General features: G+C 43.9%; 3 protein-coding genes across 4 annotated transcripts in view; all 3 read left to right on the forward strand.

Moving 5' to 3' along the window:
• Positions 1-24,919, forward strand: part of LOC114444601 (scavenger receptor cysteine-rich type 1 protein M130-like) — a 902,860-nt gene that overhangs the window by 402,605 nt on the left and 475,336 nt on the right. The window lies entirely within an intron of this gene.
• On the forward strand, positions 5,439-12,277 carry LOC114444612 (uncharacterized). Of its 2 annotated transcripts, none has more exons than XM_028419332.1 (11): positions 5,439-5,571; positions 6,831-6,968; positions 7,178-7,272; positions 7,369-7,420; positions 8,177-8,264; positions 8,340-8,556; positions 8,739-8,848; positions 8,914-9,025; positions 10,416-10,617; positions 10,699-11,016; positions 11,191-12,277. In XM_028419332.1, the coding sequence occupies exons 2-11, from the start codon at positions 6,865-6,867 to the stop codon at positions 11,324-11,326; spliced, it is 1,434 nt and encodes a 477-aa protein (XP_028275133.1). In that variant the 5' UTR covers positions 5,439-5,571; positions 6,831-6,864; the 3' UTR covers positions 11,327-12,277. The 2 variants fall into 2 exon arrangements, with proteins under 2 accessions (XP_028275133.1, XP_028275134.1); XM_028419333.1 differs by having other exon boundaries at positions 5,448-5,571; positions 6,788-6,968.
• Positions 19,039-22,154, forward strand: LOC114444626 (uncharacterized). Its single transcript, XM_028419355.1, has 7 exons — positions 19,039-19,181; positions 19,250-19,361; positions 19,770-19,971; positions 20,053-20,370; positions 20,542-20,681; positions 21,600-21,994; positions 22,076-22,154. The coding sequence occupies exons 1-5, from the start codon at positions 19,155-19,157 to the stop codon at positions 20,678-20,680; spliced, it is 798 nt and encodes a 265-aa protein (XP_028275156.1). The 5' UTR covers positions 19,039-19,154; the 3' UTR covers position 20,681; positions 21,600-21,994; positions 22,076-22,154.

A 24,919-nucleotide genomic window follows, 5' to 3' on the forward strand; every position in this document is an offset into this window, starting at 1 on the left:
CATTGTTAGAGAATAGGGGGGAGGTGGGGGGAGGGGGTCCCTCACCCAGGGGGGAAGTCCTGTGTGAGAACTTCCTGTGCCCTGGTGTGACTCACTGCCCTGTGTGTGCACCCGCCTGCAGCACTTCCCCGGTCACACTCAGGGCTCTCCAAACTGTATGAAACCCGCCTCCTCTCTGAGACTGAGAGGGTTCAAGGACTGGATTGATTGATTGTTTGATTGATTGATTGGTTTATGGCTGTGGCCATTTGATTGTATTTGTCAGCTGGGCAAGGATTCAACTAAAACTGCCTTAGCAACACAAACATAGCACAACAGTAGGCGACCCACTGACTCTAGTTACCAAAGTTGATGTTAGAGAACTCCTAACCTGCTAGTACTGTTAACCCTTAGCCTTAGCCATGACCGCTAATATACGGTGTTATTATTATAGCTAACGCTTTTTTTTAGATTTATTTATTGCTTTTTGTACGATTTGATGTTTCTTTGCTTTGTGATTGTGTTTATGCATTTTTACGATGCCGAAGAAATTATGCATCACTGTTTGCATCCGTGTGGTCCGCCTGCCTGGTTTGTTCTATCCGGTAGCTTTAAGAAGGCCTGAGGAGGAGGGAGCAAAGGAGGAGGAGGAGGAAACTCATTTTGGCATTCTGTATTCATGTTGCCTTATTGTTGGCAGAAATCAAGAAGACTGGCCGAGTTCTGTGAGAGCCCGGCGAGTCCGCTCCCTCCTCCCCCAGGCCTCACACCTCTCTGATACAAAGCTGAAGCCACACAGCCGTGGCCTCAGCAGCGGCAGACTGAAATGTGTGTACATATCACCACCGAACGAAAGACTGTTAGAGGAGAGGCTTCAGGCCGACGGCAAAATAATTCTCCACAAGTTTCTCAGAATTCTGACTTTAATCTCAGACTTCTGGCTCCCACAGAGACCCCGGTCCTCCTACCTGAGTGCTGTTTGTTCTGACCACACAGGTCAAGGTTTTTATCCGTCAGTTTGCCTCAATGACAATGTGTTTGTAGGTTCAACGCTCTGTTGCACGCTAGCTAGCTAGCTAACTCTCTGAGCGGCGGGCGAAATCACGCGTGTTCAAAGCGAAACCAGGCGAGATGTGTTTTTTTGTTTTTTTTTCTTCTTGTTGTTGTTTTCTTGCTTTTGTCACGACTCCGCCAGCCCCGATGGCTCCAGAGACGCTTCCTGTTGCTGTAGCTTGTTGACAACTCGACAGCGAGCTGGTTTTTGTAACTTTTGTTAACTTAAAGTCTTATTTATTTTGTTTTTCAGAGCGAAACCTATATTGAGTTGTTTGATTATTGTGTTTTTTTTCATAATTTAAGTGCATCTATTGTTTACATTCCATGGGTGATGTGATATCCTAGCTCTATCCTAATATATTCAGTATGTCCCTTTATTTCAAAATAAAAGTCTTGAAAAATAACTTTGTTTCTTTGTGATGTTTCCTGAATCAAATCAATAACATCCTCTGAAACAGAATTTTAAAAATAATATAAAAGTAAACATTCATGTGTCTTTAAGAGATGGCAACATATACTTTATTGATCCTGCAAGGGAAAGTGTTAACCTTATATTCTACTTCCTGATCTCTCCAAAAACACACCATTCATCTCAAAGTGCTATCATGATGTCATCGTGCATGTTTGTCTTTAAATGGAACAGAAGCTAAACATGCTAAATCAGTGTAGATGTTCAGTTTAGCTCAGCTTGTTTGTTTTTCTGTGTAAGTCTCCTTTAAACCTGTTGATGCTGATGGAGAAGCACAAGTGTTCCCACGAGCATCTCTTTAAATATTCTGCTTCACAATCATCTGTGACACACAAAAAGAACAAAGATTAACTCTTTCTCTTAGTTTTTAGGAAACCTCCCAGCCCTCCCCTCAGTGTGTGTGTGTGTGTGTGTGTGTGGGAAGGGGAGTTTTGTTGCAACTCGTCTGAACAGACCAATTTAGAGTGAGTGACACTGAGGAGAATGTTTGGGCAACAGATGCTCGAACAAAGACTCCGCAGCACACAATGGGACACTCAGATACTTGTGACTGATTTCCATCTATTCACACAAAGTGGAGCAGAAGTTGAGGTCCTCCCCTGTGTGTGTGTGTGTGTGTGTGTGTGTGTGTGTGTTTGCTACCCTAAACACTGCAACCTAATTTCCTGCTTTTAAAATAAAGGAGAAAAAAAACTTTTTTTTACAGCTGTCATGCAAATTAATGGAGTTAAAGTGAAATGATAGGGTTAACTTTACTAACTCCGAATTGTTGTGTTTGAGGATGTAAACACACTTTTTATTTTTGTGCGTTTTTCTGTTGTCATGGCTACTCAGTTATTTATTTATTGATGTAAAAAGAATTTCAGTAAATAAGTTTTTCTCTAATAAAATAAGATAAGTAAGGAAAAGAAGAGTGTGTGTGTGCGCGCGTGTGTGTGTGTGTGTGTGTGTGTGTGTGTGTGTGTGTGTGTGTGCTGGCAATCAGCTGTGGCTCGGCTGAGGATTTCCCCCTTGGTGAATGAATAACAGTAGAGTGATGCAGGAGCAGGCTCCCACAACCCCCACGGCTACTTACCATTCAATACCCCTGGTTGTGTGTGTGTGTGTGTGCAAATGAGTGTGTATCTGTAAGACCCTAAAAAGGCCAAGGGCCATCCCTGTGCAGCCCCTCGACCCCTCCCTCCCCTCCTGGTCATGCAGCTCCTTTGTGTGCCCCTGCTTTCCCTTTTCAGGCTAACATCTGTATGCTAATGCAGCTCAATGGGAATGGACTCAGCCTGGGAGAGAGGGTGAGGGGAGGACTCCCTGTGTGTGTGTGTGTGTGTGAAGCACATATATATATATATTATCCTTCCTTTACCTCCAAACACACATAAAGTTCCACCTGTAGATGATCAATGAGGTGATACGTTGTATGTGAAGCTGTGATAATGTCGTCATCACATTTCCAGAGGTCTCCGCTCTTGTTGTTGTGTTTTAAAAACTTTGGAGCACACTGCTGTGTGTTCAGGGTCTCCTGTCCGGACCATCCATCCATCTTCCGAACCTGCTTTGTCGTGCAGTGCAGGGTCACGGGGGGGCTGGAGCCTATCCCTGCTATCTGTGGGCGGGAGGCGGGGTACACCCTGAACAGATCTCCAGTCTATCACAGGATCACAACAGTCATACACATTTACTCTGGCAGGCTGCTTGTGGCTCTGCCTGCGTCACATGGTTTGTGTGTAAGTCTGTCTTCAGGCTTCCAGAGGAGTTTGTTGTTGTTGTTTGTTGCATCTGTCAAACCCACAGAGTCAAACCTTCCTCCAGAAGCAGCTGGACTGGTGTGAAAAAGCCAAAAGAATTCCATGAAGAACAGTTTAAGGTGTTGGTGGCAGGGTGGAAAGTTTAACAGAGAGTATACCACATGCAGGAGGAGCGCCCTCTGCTGGTCCACCTGGAGAACAGCAGATAATTGGACTTGGACACACAACACTGATTCTTTTTATTATATGGAATAAACAGTGAACGATGCTGCCATCTAGTGGTTGATTTAGTGGACTGCAGAGTTTAGTCACCTTGTGGAGGCCTGATGAACTGACCAGTGGTGTCATATCCTAAGCAGACGTCTTTGTTGTTCACCTGCAGCTTTGTTTGTTGTAATCATTATACACAAACACACAAACTGTGCTGAAGCAGCAGCGAGTCTTCTGTTTGTATCACCAGCTGTCGCCTAGCAACAGCTGATAGCAGCAGTTGATTTGATAATACAGCTGTAGAAGTTTTGTTTCAGGACTCGGGACGAACCATCGGTACAGAATGAAGCAACAAAACAAAGACCAGTTTGTCTGTGGACATTTTTCTGCGTCCTTCTCGGGCCTGAGAAGATAAAGTCTCATGATGTCATGGTCCACAGTTTGTGCTGCTTTCAATTAAATCTGTGATTTTCCTCATTTATTTATTACTCTGGTGTTTGTTTGACTTCCTGTTTTATTTTGAAAGTATTGTCTCTCTGTGTTTTACTTCCCCTTGTGTCTCATATTGATTACCGTCCCCGTTTGCAGCTATGTCTTGTTTCCTTTAGTCCTCCTCTTTGTCTTTGTCAGGTTTTACCTGTCTCCTGTGTCCTCTGTGTCTCCCGTGTCTCCCGTGTCCTTTCTGTCTCCTGTGTCCTCTGTGTCTCCTGTGTCCTCTGTGTCCCCTGTCTCCTCTGTGTCCTCTGTCTCCTCTGTGTCCTCTGTGTCTCCCGTGTCCTCTGTGTCTCCTGTGTCCTCTGTGTCCTCCTTCCTTTCTGGTTGGTTTGCCTTTCTGTTCTTTAGGTCTAAGGTTTTCTCTGAACTCTTGATGGTTTTTGGAGTTTGTCTGTGTTTGTGTCCTCTTTAAACTGAACCTAACACATGAAGGGTGATGAGGTTGGCCGCCGGGCGGCCTTGAGGTCACAACTTGAGGTTACAACTTCAAGCAGAAAATGTCCTTTCACTTTTGGCCACGTGGTGTATTGATCATGTGATATTGATGATTGATAGACTGAAGAGTCTCCAATCAGGAGCGGTTCAGCCATATATCCTGTTGAGGATCATGTGTACAGATGTTTTATGGTGCAGCACCAGCTCCGGCGTGCAGCCAGAGCTGCAGCTCCTGCCTCCAACTCACAGGGCGGAACAGGATCAGCCCCCCCCTTCATGGAATTCTCTTGTACCAGGTTGACCTCAGTCTGTTGTAGATTGTGAAACATGTCCACCCTGTCAGGACTAAGTCAACAGATAAACATACATTTGAAGACGTAGTCAGATGACCATGGTCGGGTGGAGTACAGGGAGCTTGTGGAGTAAGCTTAGTCATTCAGCCTGCAGCTGGTTCTGACTGAGATAAGGATGGTGGACTTCAGTAGGAGTAAGTCCCTGCCCTCCACAGTCTGCATGAGAAGGACAGGTGTGGACAGATTCCTGGGTGTCCAAGAAGGACAGAAGCAGACTTTACCTGCTGAGGAGACTCAGGTGTTTGAAGCATGTGAGCAGCGGAGCAGACTCCTGCAGCCCCGCTGCTCTGAGGGACGGCACAGGAAGTCCTTCCATCAGACTCTGTGACTCCTCTGTGACGGTCAGAGCTGCTCACACACTAAAGCATCTTCTCAGCTGCACTTCAGCCTGTTCCAGTCACATGAACTGTGTATTGATCTTCATTTGTCTGCTGCTGTCTGTCACAGGTTATCCTGTATATGTCGTATTTATTGTCTCTTCTTTAATACGTGCTGGTGCTACAAGCTGATGTCCCCGTGGGGATTAATGAAGTTAAAGCTCAGACAGCACTGCAGACAGGACACCACCCAGTCTGGAGGGTGGTGAAGAAGATTCCAGGTTTTATGAAAAATAATGGAATGGACTCTTAAGGTGTACATCAGTCAGACATCCGTGGACTCCTCCTCCTCTTCCTCCTCCTGTTCAGCTGTGTACAGGAAGACCAGTCTAATACAACCTGTTAATTATAAACAGACTGAAACGGTTGGTCCAGCCTTGTAGCCTCGTCGGTACATATTCATCCTGCATCATGGAAAAAATGGAACGCGTGGTCATCAGACAGCCCTGACAGAGGTGAGCTGTTACATCTTCATTTCACGTGTGGAGATACATTTCAAATGGTTATTTTTGGCTGCACATACTTTCATACTTTGTATATGTTCGGTTTGAGTTACTGTGACCCGTGGGATCGGAGCGAGTGTCTCAGCATGTAAAATCATTTTAGAACAAACTTTTTTATATTTAGTTTAGAGAACGGTTCTGTTACTTTTGTTTCTCACACTTCAGGAATAAGGTGTGTATAGTTCCTCTGTAGATCCACTGGCACATTTAACCCTTTCCTCCACTCAGGATTCCAAGTGCTGCACATGATGGGGTTAAAATTATACAAAGGAGGAGACGTGTGAGAAAGGTGGTCCACTTTCATGATGTGGTGATGTGGAGGGGATGGATTCAGTGTCACTCTGTCAGACCAACATGGCTCCTTCTGAGTTTGACGTTCGCTCTGACCTGGGTGTGCAGAACGTCCAAATCAAGCAGCTGTTAGCATTTAGCAGCAGTGCGCCCTTAATGTAATAAATCAAAGTTCACTTTTTGTAGCTTATCTTATTTTATTAATCTTCATTCATGAGCTGACAAGCGGACATTGAGTTTGATCAGGGCTCAGGGCAGACGAGGGCGCAGCCTTCACCCACTGATACCAGGGTCATAACATGAGCACACCTTACAATCCAAACACAGCTCAGTCTGTGTCACACTAACTGTGCATTGTTCGGTAGCATGCTGTAAGCTGATTGATTCCCACAGTGACAATCAGCAGGCTGCTGTAGAAGTGTTTTATTAGACTTCCCCTCCCTAAAATAAAAGATTAAATATAATCCAGCTTTCCCTGTGCCTGACACTAGGCAGCACTTGGCTCTATGACATGCACAGTTCCCCTTTGACGCACTTGGTGATGGCCGCACAGTGAACTGAAGGCTGGAAGAAAGATTCCCGTGCATTTAAAGGCTCTGTGGGTGGAAGCTCTGAGGCCCCCTGCTGGCTGAACTCGTGGCTAGCTTTCAGCTCAGCAGTCAGCCATGGTTTATTGTTAGAGAAGTTAGAGAAGTCATGTGATGTGCTCCTAGAGAAGCCCAAATGTAATCAGTTAAATACATTAACTTCACAGTCAGAGCTCCATGTGTAAACCTTATTTTATGAGCAGTAGACTGCAGGTAGCATGTTAATGATTAGTCACCTGTCAGGTTATCAGGTCATTTACATGTGCATGTTTGCACATTTTGTGTTTAAGGGACATAAAACTAACGCATCACTCGTCTGTCCATCTGGATCAGGGAGACACAGCAGAGCTGGAACAGCGGCACCAAGATGAGTCCGAAGCAGCCGCCTGTGTTCAAGAGGTTGAAATGCCTGCTGCTCATCACTGCTGTCCTCTCCGTCCTCTCTGTCGCCCTGCTGATCTGGAGCTCCAGGTGGGTGGAATCACTCCTCTCATCTGATTCAGGGTTCAGGCTCAGGGTTGATAAACAGAGCTATTGTGAGACTGCCAGCTCTCTGTATGAATCTATGTCTGATAGCGTTTTTGTTACAAGGTCTTATAACTGTTCATCTAATGGAGGAGTTGAGTCTCCACTGTTTTTTGTGACTTGTGATCTCAGCCGAACCTTTCTTCTGTCTGCAGGGACTACTGGATCTTCCAGGCCAGGACCTTCTACTACCAAAGAACCACTGTGCCACAACACTCAGTGCACACTACCCATAGTGTGGGTCCTGAGGGTAAGCTAGCAGTGACTGAAGGCTGCTCGTTTAAAGATGGCTTCAGAGCACAGAACATTTACTGACTGCAGTGTTTCTCTGTCCAAACACCTGCAGCCACTCCGCTCTCCCCTGGCAGCTCAGCTCCTTCCACACTGTTATCAGTCACGTGAGTAATCTGACCAGATTATAATTTATACGCATGTTTTTTCCAGGCTCTATAAACTACAGTGCCTGCTGGATGTAAGCACATCAGGTCCTGTTCTTTCACAATATCTATTTGGAGTTTTACATTCAGTGTTGGTAACAACAATAATCTTTACACACATATGTGCACATATATACAACAACGTAGTTGTTCAATATAAAAAAAAATCTCAAAAATAGAACTGGCATAATAATTGTGCACACGACAGACACAAAAAGTTCTCAACAGAACCCTGCTCACAGCCTAAATTAAATAAAAATAATTAAACATTTAATTTGAGCACGTATTTGATCAGACAGCCTGAGGCCCTGGTCAGACCTGGCATCAGTGCGTCTCCACGGGTGAATACATACACACCATTTATGATGCACTCTAATGTTTGTGTACTGCACATATGCGGTGCAATAAAAAAAAAAACGACAGTCAGCAGATTAAAAAAGAATAAAACAATGTCATTAAATCTCGATCACTCCATATCAAGAATCAGATATAATTATAATTAATTATTAATAATGAGTAATGGCATCATGTAACTTTTGTCAGATATGTGTGTTTAAGTATAATCTTTGGTAATTACACCCCTGCTGCAGTGTGGGCTGTTTTACATTGATCACATCCACTTACTATTCTCTTTGTTACAGCAGCAGGATGGGAGTGTATCTGTTTTCACAGAATTGGGCTGTGATTTATTTTTTTCCACTGTGCATGTGTGTTCAGAGGACCAGAAGCATCTGTGGTCACGGTGAATGGGACGAAGACGCTGCTGTTATCAGCGTATCTGGAGCACCGCACAGACAGAAAGGAGGTCAGTAGACTGAGCAGGTACAGAGCAGGTTCAGCATCCACGAGCATCCGGTTAGAACCCTGTGTTCCTCTGCAGGTCCGTGTTATTGCTGTGGTGCTGCGGAGCGAGGCGGTGGCGTATCGCTGCCTCTTCTGCTGTCAGGAGCAGCTGCACATCTCTGACGGCGTCTGCAACATTCACATCGATCACTTTGGTTTCGCCTACGGGACGGCCGACATCATGTGTCCCGTCCCATCAGGCTGTGAGGCGCCGTCCTGCATCACCGTGACCTCTGCTGCAGGCAGCTCTGACGGTACTGAAGCTCCACAGGCCACATTTTCAGAATCACAGAATGAGCACAAAGTCCTGTTTGAATAATAAAGATTGAATATTTTAGGAGAACAATAACTCACTGCTGAACTCTTGGGTAACTGATTAACTGAAGTGAATTAATGCTGCAAATCAAACACACCTTCATGTGACCTCTTGGTGAAGTGGACAGAGAGTTCCTGGAGGTGAAGAACCAGAATGTGAAGAGTGACGCCTTTCCATACAGCTTCACCGTCTGCCTCTCCACCATGTTCGACTTCACCAACGTGCTGCAGGTACCATCTCATCAATAACAAACTTTACTGTGTGTGAACTGCTTACATGTGCCTTTGTCTCATAGTTTGTGCAGAGTTTGGAGATGATGCAGTTACTGGGGGTGGACAGAGTGGTGGTCTATAAAACAAGCTGCAGCCCTGAGACGCAGCACATCCTGGACTACTACACACACAAAGGTGGAGTACGGTGTGTTTTATCCATCCATGCATGCACCTCAGCGCCGCCTGTCTCCTCCCTGCACAGACTGACTTCCTGACTGAGGACACACACAGACTGTTAGCTAGCTGATGAGACTTCCTCTTGTTTTTCAGCTGCAGCATTGAACACAGATCAGTGCAGTGGTGGAGGAAGTACTGAAGCCTGGTACTTAAGTAAAAGTACAAATACCCAGGAAAATATATACTCAAGTAAAAGTAGAAGTGCTACATCAACAATCCTACTTAAGTAAAAGTCTTAAGTACTTTTAAATGTACTTTAAGTATTCAAAGTAAAAGTACTCACACGGTGATTATATATGATTGATTTCCAAAGGATCTGAACAGGTTAATATAATCAAAGAAATCATCTGAAATGAAAATGGAGCATGTGTAGTTAATGTCCATGTTCAGTCCAGAAGCAGCTGTGGACAGGTCTGTGTGTCATGAGGCAGGCTGTGGGCATCAAGTGAACAGAGAGGCTGCTGATAACAAACAGGCATTCAGCATGTTTACTGTGTCAGTGTTCCTGCTGTAGATTCATGTTATGATTCATGTTCATCAGACATTAATGGATGGACCTGTGTTAGCAGGCAGCAGCTAACTAGTTAGCTCACTGAGCCAGAGCACCGGCATCATGACTGAGGCTCATTATAGAAACACAGCTGCAGCGTGACACCAGCTCCATGCAGAGTCTGACCTCCCATCAGTCCAGCACTGTGTTCATCACATGGAACAAGGAACTACAGACACTGGAGACATGTAGTGGAGGAGAAAGTCCAGGTAACAGCTGCAGCGTGGAGTCAGAGTAGAAAGTATGCGCTATTATTTTTAAGTAGAAATACATAAAAAATTACAAATTTAGTACAAATACTAAGATCAGTGTGACAAAATATAGCAAAGAAGCCATTTACCATATCAAAAAAAAACATATTTAAAGAGTATTTTTAGTTTTTGTTTTGGTCTGTGTTCCATCCACTAACATAGAGGAGGATGGATTTATGACTGCAGCCAGCCACCAGGGGGCGATCCAGGCTTTAAAGAAAATTATTATAGGTCAAGCATTGAGTAGAAAATCACAAACAAATGGCCTAAAAGCTCATAATAATTAGCAGTAGGACTAGGCTCTGATTGGTGATGGAGGTGCTCGCTATTAGTCATCTGACTTAGAGGAGGAGGAGGAGGCAAGAGGGAGAGCAGGAGAAGACTGAGATGGAGGGACAGGATAGGAGAAAGTAACGACATGAAGACGTCAGAAAGGTCTTCCTGCTCGAACTTTCACTAAGCTCCATTAGACAGAGATAGCAGGTGTCATAGGTTTGATAGCTGTCGAGCTTGAGGTTGAACCCACACTCCTGTTCCTCCCTCTCAGGCCTCGTGGAGGTGATTCCTTGGAGTCTGTCCAGATATCTGAACGTCTCTCGCAGCTGGCTGCCTGCACACGGTCCAGGTGACCTCCATTACTTTGGTCAGATTGCGGCTCTCAATGACTGTCTGTACAGGTACATGTACCAGTCCAGATACGTGGCGCTGCAGGACATGGACGAGCTCATCCTGCCTCAGTCAGTCAGCAGGTACAGTCTTCTTCCTGGATGAGTATTCACAGTACAGTGACTCCTTCACTGTGCTAAATGTGGATGTTTTTCTCTCACCAGCTGGTCGGAGCTGCTGCCACAGCTGGAGCAGAAGTACGGTGTTGACCGGTGCTACATGTTTGAGAATAACGTCTTCCCTAACACCATCAAACCTCCAAACTCCCCAACACTGCCCCTGCTGGCCAGCTGGCTGAATGTGTCTGGGGTGGACATCCTGGCCCACCTGTACCAGGAACCCTATGAGGAGATTCATAAGAGCAACTTCAAGATCATCGTCAACCCGCGAGCTGTGTTCACCACCACCGTCCACGGAGTGCTTCACTCACAACATGGCTGCTCCTGGGTTGACAGGAACATGGCGCGGATGTATCACACAAGGTATGGGGTGGACAGCGGAGTTTCATGATCATAGGAAGAGGACTGTTCATAAGGGGTTAATAGTTTTCAGCTAATGTGGAGAAAAATGGTATTTTCTGCACTCATAAAGGCTTCATCAAAGAACATACCATGTTAAAATGTGTTTTCTCTAAAGTCTAACAAATGTCTGTGCAGACGTCCAAGCCAGCCTCACCTAAAGCCGGATCAGCTGATTTATGATGGCAGACTGCTGGACTACAGTGCACGCCTCATACCTGCTGTCAGTGCTGTGCTGAAGGAGAATGGACTTCTAGAGGACAGCACACACTAAGGTGTGTGTGTGTGTGTGTGTGTGTGTGTGTAATTATGACAACAGCTGCACTTATGCCTCAAAGGAGGCTTCATATTTCTGATTCAGGGAGATGAACAGTGTTTAATCATTTTTTAAGTGTTTCTGGATCAGACTGTGTGCCTTCAGTAAGTACTGTATGATCATGTAAAGGAGCTCAAGGCAGTTTGTGTGTATCGTCTGTTTCTGCTGTGTGGTTTTTATCATGGAGGTCTGTTGGGATTGACTCAGTTTTGTATGTGTTTTTGGGCTTCGATCGTGTCTGAGCCTCATTTAGTGCAGCCATTTTATCCTTTTATTACACAGCTGCAAACTAAAGAAATCAATAACTTTATACTGGATTGTGATTTAAAAACTAGGTAACAGATTAAAAAATAATTCCATGTTATGTTGAGCTTTTGTTTAATCAAGTTAATTTAAAAAAGAAAAAACATTCCCAGAGGCTGGGAAAAATCCAACTGATAAATGTCAGTTGGATTTTTTTTTTTTTTTTGGAGAACAATTTAAAGATAAAATGCCAGAGTTGAGAGGTTAAAATTTGCATAAACATTATCTTGTGATAAGATATTTAAATGTATAAATAATGTCTGTTTAAACTGTTTGACTTTGAGATAAAATTTCATGGGTTTTGAATACTTTTAAGAAGTTAAAGTAGTTTTTATGACGCGAGAGTTGACGCTTCCGGGAACGAAGAGCTTCCATCATCAGCGCCAACGACACTAACATTAGAGTGCCCTCAAAAGAGAAGAACAAGTATGACAGTTGATATTTAAGACAAAACTATTACCCGGGGTGTTTTTCTTGTTTATATAAAAGGGGATTGATTTATTATTTTTCTTGTATATGGTTAATACAGTTAATTGATAACCTGTTTGTGTGATTGGGTTGTGTTCATCATTTAAGTGTTTTAGTTTGTGTTCTATGGAGCCAAATCGGGGTCATAAGTTTTGTTAACCTGAAAAAATAAAATTCATTCAAACACTAAAATTTGAAACTGAAAATTTATGTTTTGATGTTGATTTTTTTCAGTTCAAAATTTTTTTGGAATCAACTGGAATTGCCAGGTGAAGTCGTACCGATAACCACTCTTGTCTCACAGCTTTCTGCATCAAGCCATTTTCTGGTTGTGGCTTTTCCGACTCACTGGTAATTTCTCTGCCATATTGCGCCGTATTCGGTGTTTTCACCAGTTGAGTCTCGCTGTAACTCAGCACTAACGCTCATTGAGTGCGCATTCTTCTCTGGTGCCCAGAGAAGGAAGAGAGTGACAGCCAGCCGATAGTTCCTTACAGGGTCCGCCAGGAGGCCTGCATGATGTGTTTAGCGTCTTATCGCTTCCACAAATTATTAATATTCTCCCTTTTGATGCAACACTGTCTACAACTTTGCCTGGTGTCAGTGTTTTGCAGCCAGTCACGTCAATACGATAGATAGCGCATGTTGAGTTTAACTGACCACACGTCCGATGTTCCCTGAAGGCACCATGGCCGAGCTAAGGCCTCATGGCCTCAGCCCAGAGCGCGCTCTGCCTCAGCATCATTGTCCTGCTGTCACTCAGCAGGCCACACCCATGTCCCACCCCCCGCAAAATCGGGGTCAAAACCTCAAAGGTGAAAAAAGGAGAGGCGAAAGTGGAAAAAAGATTTGAACCTGAAGAAACAAGATGTGAAACTGTAAAAAATTAAGATTTGAATCTGAAAACAAAAACTCTGAAACTTAAAAAATAAAATGGTAAATATGAAAATAATTATTGACATGAAACCTGAAAATAAACTATTTATTCAAAAGAATTTCAAAGTTGATTCCAAAAAAATTTTGAACTGAAAAAAATCAACATCAAAACATACATTTTCAGTTTCAAATTTTAGTGTTTGAATGAATTTTATTTTTTCAGGTTAACAAAACTTATGACCCCGATTTGGCTCCATACAAATTAGTATTTCGTGCGCACGTTATACATGTTTCGTGGCCACGATTTATTTATTTTTTTTACCATGTCATCAGAGGGGCTCCATAGGTCTGTACAAATATTACTCCATATTTGAAAATGTTTCCATTTTGTTAAAACTTCACTTTAGTGTTAGTTTGATTGCTGCACACATTTTAGTCTTTACCCTGAGCTAGGCTTGTGCAAAATCGTATCGTGTCCAATTAATCGTCAGAAAAACTGTCACCGATTAGTGATTAGCGATTAGTGCGTCGTCATGATGATGCATTTTTGTGAGCCCACAATAACAATAATGGCGGAAGGCAGTGGTATTAAGATTAAGATTAAGATTAAGAAACCTTTATTAGTCCCACAATGGGGAAATTGCATTTTTGCAACGGCATACAGACAGCAAGGGATAAGTTAAGAAAAAGATATATACATTATAAAATAGACTACCAATAAAAAGATATATACATTATAAAATAGACTACCAATAAAAAGATATATACATTATAAACAGTTTACATATTAACAGTTATTGCACAGGTGAGTGGAGGTAGAAATGGTTTATAAACTTTACATAGTGCATCAAAAACTAAATAAATAGTTTATTGTACACTGTGGTGTGTGAGTATTGCACCTATCAGAAGTGTTTATTATACAGTCTGACAGCAGCAGGAAGGAAAGATTACTGTATCTCTCCTTCACACACCGAGGGTGGAGCAGTCTGCCACTGAAGCTGCTCTGCAGGGCTGACAGGGGGTCCTGCAGGGGGTGGGACTCATTGTCCAGCATGGAGGTCAGTTTTGCCAGGACCCTCCTGTCACCCACCTCCTGCACTGAGTCCGGAGAGCAGCCCAGGACAGAGCTGGACTTCCTGATGACTCTGTCCAGCTTCTTCCTCTCCCTCTCAGTGATGCTTCAGTTAAATGATGCGGAGCAGCACATTCCTAACAGAGGTTCAACATCTGAAGAAAGCCGAAGAAAGCGCAACGAGGCCACAACGCCGGCTACAGCTGTATAGTACCGCACAGGCATACGCGACATAGGTGTGAAGCGTGGAGCATTGGTTGTAGCCATAGTAACTGGATGTTTGCGTTGACTGCGAGAAGCTGCCTCCAGATCTTTATTTATGGACTCCACAGCAACATAGGAAACATTACAACAGCGAAGTCTCCTCCAGCAGATATTGGAAAGAATTCCACTCAGCCGAGAATCCGCGATACGTTTAGTCACCGTGCTCCTTACGACCAAACTAAGCGCTGGAAGAACGTAGGTTGATTTGCACAGACACACATTTAAATGTGGAATTGTCCAGTTTGTTTGTTTTTTCTGCTGCTGTTCTACAGTCTGAGTGAAAACATGCACTAGTGTGGGACATATTCAGTCACAGGTTCATTTGCACAGACACATTTTTTCACTGATCATTTTCACTGATGTGACTTTTCTGAACTTATTTGTCCTGTTTAATTTTAATGTTGATGTGCACTGATCTGTGACCTTAACATAAGAACATTTGAAGGACAAAGTTACTTTAAATGTTTGCTTCATTATTATTTTGAAGCAGTTTGTGCATCTGTTATCAATACATGTTTCAAACATGGCCTGTTTGGGCCTAATCACTACTAACCAGCTTAACCTGTTAGAATGAAGGAGTTAACTTGACTGATGATTTGTCGGTATCATTTTAGAACAATGTGGCGATTTAGAGTACAAACACGTCAGTGCAATTGTCATCAATTAATCGTAAAATTAGGGGTGGGCGATATGGCAAAAACTTTATATCACGATTCTTTAATGATAAAATCACAATCACGATTTGTTTTTACATTGACACTAATTTGCATGTTTCTGTGTAAATGACTTCAGCTAACCTACTCTGTCACTTCTCAAAAACTATCAGTAGATCTAAAAGTATACTCTGATAACGTGCACTCAGTATTAGTTATCAATAAACTAAATTTAAATAACAATTACAGAACAAAATAAAGTTTTATTTCATATAGGTTAAAAGAAGACTAATGTAGTTCTGTATTATTCAACAGTCATTTAAACAGACTGAAGTGTGCCTCCTAAGGTTAAACAATAAATACAGTATTGAGACTTAAGTAACTCTTAAAGTTCAATGTGATTTAGAACAAATGATCAAACTTTAATGGAAATCATATCTAAGGACAAACGCAGCTGCTGCTGTCAGCTCTGTCCACCGTTTACTAGAGTCCTCATGGAGCCTCTTCATCAAATGCCTGCGTTATTACACAAACACACACACAGGTGTAGAACAGCTGCTGACGGCACAACAGCAGCCAACCTGAATATAACGAGCTGGTAATGTTCAGAGAGGTGGGCGCGTACGTGCTCGTAGCATTATAACACATTCGTACACGCGGCCCTTCCACTGCGACACATGTTGCACACACACACACACACACACACACACACAGGCTTAGAAGACGCGCCGCTGCTGCCGGCAGAAACAGTACCGAACATAGCGGTGAAGTTCGTTTTAGGGACCAGTTCCTCCGTTTTCTTTTCGTTTTCAGCCGTAGCTTCCTAACAGGGAGGCTGTCATTGGTTGGTCAGGTTCACATTAAGCGCACTGAGAGTTGGACGAGTGAAGAAACTCATGTGTCTGCGCAAACATAGAACTGCAATAATTAGAAGGTGCTCTATGGACGATAAAACGATCTGTCCGTTCTGGCAGATCGCCGATACGTTCAAATCCTTCACGGCCATTTATCGTCAAATCCCACACCCCTACGTCAAATTAATCGCTATCGGCTAAATGCCAAATTAATCGTGATTAATTTTTTTTGCCAATGTCGCCCAACCCTACCCTGAGCTTGAGTTTGGGTCTTCTCTGAAAATCTTCAAAAATGAGTCAAAAAGGCGACTGTAGAGACTTTATTTGCAGATCTAAAGAGGCTGTGACCGGTTAATCCTGTTAACTATCACACTTGGCAATCTTCCTCAAGGTGTCTGCACAAAAACCCTCCTTTGCAGAGGCACCGCTGTCCCTACTCACCCAAGTCACACTCAAGGAAACCAAAAAAAGCCCAAAAAAAGACAAACAAAAAAAAAAGCAACAAAACCATTTCCAATGTCTGGGGCTCATTCTCATGGGTTTCAGGTGTTTCTCTTGTTAGACCAGTCTGTAACAGACAAAATGTAATCCAAGCCTTGATTCACTATCAGGCATTGTAATCCCAGGTGTCATACATTTTAAAGTACAGGCCTTCTAAAGTAATCTGCACATGTGGGTCAGTGAGAGCTGCTCGTCTCTGATATAAAAGTGCAGAATTCACAGGCAAAGGTTGAATTTTTTATTTGTGATCACAACATTGTGAAATCTTGAAGGGTCTAATTGATGCAAAACACAATATTAGGCAGGTGGTCATATTGCTTTGCCTGATCGGTGCCTTGATACAGAACATCCTGGTAATTTCAGCATGTACTGGGACATAATACGTTTAACTGGTCTTCACAGAGCTTCATATGTAACCTCCATCTTCTCTGCAGCTGTTTTACAGCAGCACCAAGATGGAACACAGTGACAAGCAGCTGCTTAGACGAGTGATGTTCATCATTGCTGTCCTCTCTGTCACCCTGCTGATCTGGACCTCCAGGTGGGTGTTACAGCCCATTGTTTTAGGTATGGAGTTTTTGGATTTAATAGATGAGGAGGCGGCTATGTTTTAAGTGGAGGACGATGAGGAGTTGTTGCTGCTAACGTTAGACTGCACCATCCACCACTCAATACAACCAGAATCAAGCAGGGAGTGAAAGGGGTCATCCAAACAGTGCCGGCTGTAATCCTTAGAGGAAGAGCCTGAACCTTGTTTTAAACCTGTTATATGTGATGGTACTGTGTGTCTCACAGGGAAACGTGCAGCGTGGTTGATGTTCCAGAAACAGATGCAGTCACAATGCTATTCCTCTGTTTTCTCTGCCAGTGCTCTCACCAGGGCTGCATCACACCACATGGCCGAAGAAGCTGTTTTATCGGGTCCCCTGCTTCAAAACCAGCTGGTGAAGAAGCTCAGTTTAAAGCAAATAATAGAAACAATAAAGGGTGTTCAGAGTGAGGTTACAGCTTCTTCACTGGCTCCAAACCTGATGCTTCCCAAATGTTTTTAGAATAGAAATACTTTATTCATCCCAAGCTGGAAATTACGCTGTTGCAGTTGTAGCTGTCTGAGCCTTGTGGAAAAGGGAGGAGGGGCTGATCAGGGTTATCCATCCTTACCCAGGATGCAAGGTGGATCCTGGATGGCTGTAGAATTGGAAAAATGCCCCAGAGACCTTTCACAGACGAATGACCTCGGTGCTGGCTGATGTTCCACACTGTAATCTTTACTTGGTTGACATGATTAGCTTCTCTTCCAGTTGGCCTGAACATGTCAGCAACCTGATGTCGGTCATTGATCGTCTTATGAATGCTTCTTTAACACTCAACCTGTGAGTGTGAGTTTGACAGGCCTACAGTTAAATATCTTGGTATGGAAGTTGGACAAGGTCAGGTGCCAAGGTAGCTGCTATTGTCTCTTTTCCAACTGGTCTCCGGCAATTCTCCTCCAGCTGGTGCAGTGTTACCTCTCTTTTCTCCCTAGAACAGCTTTGGGACATAACAGTGGGTGAAATTACTCCTCTGATCTGATTCAGTGTATGAATAGATGTCTGATTTTGTGTGGCTCAAACCTTTCTTCTGTCTGCAGAGGCTACTGGACCTTCCACTTCAGGACCTTTACCTGCCAAAGAACCACTGTGCCACAACATTCAGTGCACACTACCTATACTATGGGTCATCAGGGTAAGCTAACAGTGACTGAACACTGCTCACTACTAAAGCTTGTCTGGAACATGAAACCTTGTCTCTTCCTGTTCTGCTGGATAGCTTTAGTTTCTGTTTTAAGCAGCACACGCATACTGTAACTTCATGTCAGACGAATTACTTTGTGAAATGGTCAAGTTTGTGAAACGGAAATGGTCACAAGTGTCCAGGAAAGACTGCAGTTTGTCATAGGCTGTTGTAGGCTCACTTTACTGAGGCCTTGATCGTTTTTTGGCAGGTGGAAAATGTAGTTTATGAGGTGTATTGGCTCGCAGGTGTGGCTTGCAGTCAGGTAGTTTTATGCATGATAAAATGCATACATTTAAGCACATGTAATCTGTATTCTGTAATGGAATACTTTTTAAAATTATCCTTCACAACACTGGAAATGAAACGCACCTCTCTGCTCCAGAAGCATCTGTGGTCACGGTGAATGGGATGAAGACGCTGCTGTTATCAGCGTATCTGGAGCACCGCACAGACAGAAAGGAGGTCAGTACACTGAGCAGGTTCAGAGCAGGTTCAGCATCCACGAGCATCCGGTTAGAACCCTGTGTTCCTCTGCAGGTCCGTGTTATTGCTGTGGTGCTGCGGAGCGAGGCGGTGGCGTATCGCTGCCTCTTCTGCTGTCAGGAGCAGCTGCACATCTCTGACGGCGTCAGCAAAATTCACAGCGACCACTTTGGTTTCGCCTACGGGACGGCCGACATCATGTGTCCCATCCCATCAGGCTGTGAGACGCCGTCTCGCATCACCGTGACCTCTGCTGCAGGCAGCTCTGACGGTACTGAAGCTTCACAGGCCACATTTTCAGAACCACAGGATGAGCACAAAGTCCTGTTTGAATAATAAAGGTTGAATATTTTAGGAGAACAATAACTCACTGCTGAACTCTTGGGTAATTGATTAACTGAAGTGAATTAATGCTGCAAATCAAACACACCTTCATGTGACCTCTTGGTGAAGTGGACAGAGAGTTCCTGGAGGTGAAGAACCAGAATGTGAAGAGTGACGCCTTTCCATACAGCTTCACCCTCTGCCTCTCCACCATGTACGACTTCACCAACGTGCTGCAGGTACCATCTCATCGAAAAACAAACTTTACTGTGTGTGTGAACTGCTTACATGTGCCTTTGTCTCATAGTTTGTGCAGAGTCTGGAGATGATGCAGTTACTGGGGGTGGACAGAGTGGTGGTCTATAAAACGAGCTGCAGCCCTGAGACGCAGCGCATCCTGGACTACTACACACACAAAGGTGGAGTACGGTGTTTCTGTGCCTGTTCAATCACCTCTCCTGAGCCCCAGTACACTGCACGATTAAAGACGCACGACAAAGCTAAAATTTGGCCCGGCCCAAAAAATCGCACAACTCAAAATTCGGGTCAAAATCTGACCTAAAAACGCACAGCGTATGCCCGGCTTTAGAGGAGGAGGAGGAGAGAGGGAGCACAGAGCGAGTGAGAGCAGGAGACGACTGAGACAGAGGGACAGGGACAGAAAAAGAAAAGCCAGTTTAATGTAAGCTTGTAACAACATGAAGACGACAGAAAGGTTTTCCTGCTCGAACTTTCACTAAGCTCCATTAGACAGAGATAGCAGGTGTCATAGGTTTGATAGCTGTCGAGCTTGAGGTTGAACCCACACTCCTGTTCCTCCCTCTCAGGCCTCGTGGAGGTGATTCCTTGGAGTCTGTCCAGATATCTGAACGTCTCTCGCAGATGGCGGCCTTCACTCGGTCCAGGTGACCTCCATTACTTTGGTCAGATTGCGGCTCTCAATGACTGTCTGTACAGGTACATGTACCGGTCCAGATACGTGGCACTGCACGACATAGACGAGCTCATCCTGCCTCAGTCAGTCAGCAGGTACAGTCTTCTTCCTGGATGAGTATTCACAGTACAGTGACTCCTTCACTGCGGTAAATGTGGATGTTTTTCTCTCACCAGCTGGTCGGAGCTGCTGCCACAGCTGGAGCAGAAGTACGGTGTTGACCGGTGCTACAAGTTTGAGAATAACGTCTTCCCTAACACCATCAAACGGCCTCCTCCAAACCTGCCAACACTGCTGGCCAGCTGGCTGAATGTGTCTGGGGTGGACATCCTGGCCCACCTGTACCAGGAACCCTATATGAAGACTCATAAGAGCAGCTTCAAGATCATCGTCAACCCGCGAGCTGTGTTCACCGCCACCGTCCACGGAGTGCTTCACTCACAACATGGCTGCTCCTGGGTTGACAGGAACATGGCGCGGATGTATCACACAAGGTATGGACAGCGGAGTTTCATGATCACAGGAAGAGGACAGTTCATAAGGGGTTAATAGTTTTCAGCTAATGTGGAGAAAAATGGTATTTAGTGCAATTTAAAGTCATAAAGGCTTCATCAAAGAACATGTTAAAATGTGTTTTCTCTAAAGTCTAAAAAATGTCTGTGCAGACGTCCAAGCCAGCCTCACCTAAAGCCGGATCAGCTGATTTATGACGGCAGACTGCTGGACTACAGTGTACGCCTCATACCTGCTGTCAGTGCTGTGCTGAAGGAGAATGGACTTCTAGAGGAGGACAGCACACACTAAGGTGTGTGTGTGTATGTGTGTACTGTTACACATGTCACATATCAAAACTTTTGATGTGTTTGCATATTAAACAATGGACGTGTGTACATGTTTCCCCCCGAAAACAGAACCAGGGGAGAGCAGTTTATCATGTGTTAGAGGCTGTGAACATTCTAGTGTTTTATAAAACTGTCACATTTTTACAGTGGAGCGTCCAGCATTCAGTTCAACGCCAAGTCGTCCGGATTAGACTACAGCAGACTTTGAGATATATCATACCCTGATCGCAGGGACTTCGCTCTATAATGATATATTTATGTACACAGTACTTACAGCTCCAACCCAAACGTTCTTGTAAACCGTGTATTTATTGTAACCTTGTTAACTGTCTGGTACAACTGCCAAAACAAATTCCTTGAAATGCTGCACATTTGATCAATAAAACTGATTCTTTGATTCTTAAGTGTTAAGTTTTCATGAATGTATGTGCAGTGTGTTAATCTAATGTAAACAGTTCAAGGCTCAGGTTCAGTGTTCTCAAATGAATTGAGTAGTAACAGTGAAGCCTGGAGATGTCGTAGCTATAATGTCAAATTCACTGCTATGTGGCGCCACCTGCTGGACTCTAGTGGTGGCTTGTTAGATCCATTCCTTGGAAGTGTCCACTGAGAACAGTCAGCCAGTCCCAGCACCATAGCGCCCCCTGCTGCCCCATAGTCGTTAGGCACAGCTGAGCTTCAACAGAGGTCAGGCGAGTACTGACACGAACAAACAATGTGAAATGGAAACGTTTTTTATTTCAACAGTGCACATTAGTGTCTTTTCAAAATAAGAATGTAAACAATGAAAGCTTGGAGTTTCAAAATAGAATTCTGAAGAGCAATAAAAAGCAGAACATTTAAAAAAAATATTTTTTTTATCTGTCTATCCCACATAGCAGACTTGGTCTGGCCTGCTTCTAGCCCACACAATGCTCGTACACCCGGCCCAGGTCTGGTTTGCTAGTGGTGTACCAGGCACAGCCGTCTGGGAGGAGGCATGAGGTCGAACCAGGACTCACTGGATAGGGGGAAGGCCGTGGATAGGAGGAGGATCCTGGAGGAGGAGCTGGAGGCAGTTAAAGGAGACAAGCAGGCCTAGAAGTCTCTGCCTCTTCTGATGGATCAAAGCAGGATGGAGGGTATTACAAATTACACCTTTTAAAACTACAAATACACAGCATATGCTTATAGAATTATAAACACAGATTAACCATAAAATGGACCAAAGTACATTTCACTGCAGAGAGATTACCACACAGTGTGGAGGAGAAAGCATGCCTCAGTCAGTCAGCAGGTACAGTCTTCTTCCTGGATGAGTATTCACAGTAAAGTGACTCCTTCACTGCAGTAAATGTGGATGTTTTTCTCTCACCAGCTGGTCGGAGCTGCTGCCACAGCTGGAGCAGAAGTACGGTGTTGACCGGTGCTACATGTTTGAGAATAACGTCTTCCCTAACACCATCAAACGGCCTCCTTCAAACCCCTGTGATCTTCTGTAGGTGGGTGCTGTTGATCCAAAGAAGTCATTCAGCTGGTTCAGCAGGGAGCCGTTACTGTCACAGGTCTGTAATGGAGGCTTGTAGTCAATGATAGTCTGTATCCCCCCGCAACAGGCTCCAGATGTCCCTGCTTAAACACATTCTAGTCTGTAGTGTTCTGTGGCGGTCCTGTGGCTCCCTCTGACCTGGTTTACCAGGGGCCTGTATGCTGACATTACTGCAATAGTGATGTGATCAGAGGCCAAGGTGGAGGAGGGGAAGGAAGTCGATTCTTAAGAACCGGCTTATTTAATAGAGCCAAAATTTCCATCAGTAGTACATCGGTCAGGATGCCCCTCCTCCTCCCTCCTCTCAGGGCGATGCAGAATGTGTTAATTATAACCTCAATCTGTTAATACAAGCAGTCATCTGGATGGTTGTGAGCTCGTGGGTACATATTCATCCTGCATCACACGGAATGAGACACTTTGTCATCAGATAGCTTCAAGAAAGGTGAGTTTCATCTGTTTTTACACATTGCAAGTTAAACATTTAGAATCTATCTCAGAGCAGTCTTCTCTGAACACAGAAATGTAAAAAAATGAAATATTTTGTAGACGTGTTCATACATGATAAAGGGATTATCATTAAATAAAACCTTTTTTTAATTTTTGGATTTGCACTGACTGTAACACATACAGATCTGAAATACTTAAAAAAATGACAGCACTGTGAAATCATTTTAGGTCTATATATATAAAAAGGACTATAAATATATATATATAGGACTATAAATATATATATATATATATATATATATATATATATATATATATATATATATATATATTGTCCTTTTTCACACTCCAGGATTAGATAATCGTAGTTTTTAGGATCGTGGTGGGTGATTTTTTTTTATTGGATGAGTAGGCTTCTGTAGATGTATGTGTCAGCTGCAGTCACGCATTTTATGCTTGACTGTAGAGACTTTATTTGCAGATCTAAAGAGGCTGTGACCGGTTAATCCTGTTAACTATCACACTTGGCAATCTTCCTCAAGGTGTCTGCACAAAAACCCTCCTTTGCAGAGGCACCACTGTCCCTACTCACCCAAGTCACACTCAAGGAAACCAAAAAAAGCCCAAAAAAAGACAGAGATGTTTTTGAAAAGCAACAAAACCATTTCCAATGTCTGGGGCTCATTCTCATGGGTTTCAGGTGTTTCTCTTGTTAGACCTGTTTGTAAAAGACAAAATGTAATCCAAGCCTTGATTCACTATCAGGCATTGTAATCCCAGGTGTCATACATTTTACAGTAAAGGCCTTCTAAAGTAATCTGCACATGTGGGTCATGTCAGTGAGAGCTGCTCGTCTCTGATATAAAAGTGGATGAAACAGGGCAGGAGGAGGTGTTCCATCTCTCACCTGGCACCATCACTTTACTGTCATTGCCAAGATGAGACAAACACAGACAGTCACTCAGACTTGTCTCGGAGCCAGGTTAGCATGGGTAGTGCCAACAATCCCAACTGTGAAGGGGGATTGTCCCAGTAAAGACCATTAAAGACTTCCTGTACGACAGAACCTACACATATATTTCACATGTCGAGGCCGAACGACTTGTGTGGAATTGAAGGGGATTGGTAAATTGTGGTGATTGGTTAAAATTTCAAGTACGTGCAGAATTCACAGGCAAAGGTTGAATTTCTTGGTTGCGATCACAAATCCTGAAATCCTGAAGGGTCTAATTGATGCAAAACACAATATTAGGCAGGTGGTCATATTGCTTTGCCTGATCGGTGCCTTGGTACAGAACATTCTGGTAATTTCAGCATGTACTGGGACATAATACGTTTAACTGGTCTTCACAGAGCTTCATATGTAACCTCCATCTTCTCTGCAGCTGTGTTACCTGCGGTTTTTCTCCCAACAGTTGATGCATGAATTTTATCATTGTGTTTAGGATGAAACTTACACTCACCTCCTGGTTTTTCCATCTGGATCAGGGAGACACATCAGAGCTTGAACCGCAGCACCAAGATGAGACACAGTGACAAGCAGCTGCTCAAGAGGTTCAGACGACTGATGTTCATCATTGCTGTCCTCACCGTCCTCTCTGTCACCCTGCTGATCTGGACCTCCAGGTAGAAGGAGCCCATTGTTTTAGGCAGGTATGGAGTTTTTGGATTTAATAAGAGATGAGGAGGCGACTGTGTTTGAAGTGTAGGAAGATGAGGAGTTGTTGCTGCTATACTAACGGTAGACTGCACGTTCAACCACTCAATACAACCAGAATCAAGTAGGGAGCGAAAGGGGTCATCCAAACAGTGCCGGCTCTAATCCTTAGAGGGAGAGCCTGAACCTGAACCAGTGTATTCAGTGTATGAATAGATGTCTGATTTTGTGTGGCTCAAACCTTTCTTCTGTCTGCAGAGGCTACTGGACCTTCCACCCCAGGACCTTCACCTTCCAAAGAACCACTGTGCCACAACATTCAGTGCACACTACCTATACTGTGGGTCATCAGGGTAAGCTAACACTGACTGAACACTGCTCACTACTAAAGCTTGTCTGGAACATGAAACCTTGTCTCTTCCTGTTCTGCTGGATAGCTTTAGTTTTTGTTTTAAAGATCGATTCAGAGCACAAAACGGAAAATATTTACTCTGCTCATGCAGCTTGGAGATATGAGACCAAGCCTAAGATGAATTAGGAGACAATAGAACAAGATTACAATAAGC

Source organism: Parambassis ranga, chromosome 13 (assembly GCF_900634625.1).
Source record: "Parambassis ranga chromosome 13, fParRan2.1, whole genome shotgun sequence".
NCBI classification, from domain to species: Eukaryota; Metazoa; Chordata; class Actinopteri; family Ambassidae; genus Parambassis; species Parambassis ranga.

Excerpts from the sequence above, each read along its gene's own strand:
- LOC114444612 (XM_028419332.1), top strand. The coding sequence starts at position 6,865 with ATGAGTCCGAAGCAGCCGCCTGTGTTCAAGAGGTTGAAATGCCTGCTG. Across the intron at positions 6,969-7,177 it reads CTGCTGATCTGGAGCTCCAG|GGACTACTGGATCTTCCAGG; the intron begins GTGGGTGGAATC and ends TTCTGTCTGCAG. Across the intron at positions 10,618-10,698 it reads CTGCCTCAGTCAGTCAGCAG|CTGGTCGGAGCTGCTGCCAC; the intron begins GTACAGTCTTCT and ends TTCTCTCACCAG.
- LOC114444626 (XM_028419355.1), top strand. The coding sequence starts at position 19,155 with ATGTACGACTTCACCAACGTGCTGCAG. Across the intron at positions 19,362-19,769 it reads GGACTACTACACACACAAAG|GCCTCGTGGAGGTGATTCCT; the intron begins GTGGAGTACGGT and ends CCTCCCTCTCAG. Across the intron at positions 20,371-20,541 it reads GCGCGGATGTATCACACAAG|ACGTCCAAGCCAGCCTCACC; the intron begins GTATGGACAGCG and ends ATGTCTGTGCAG.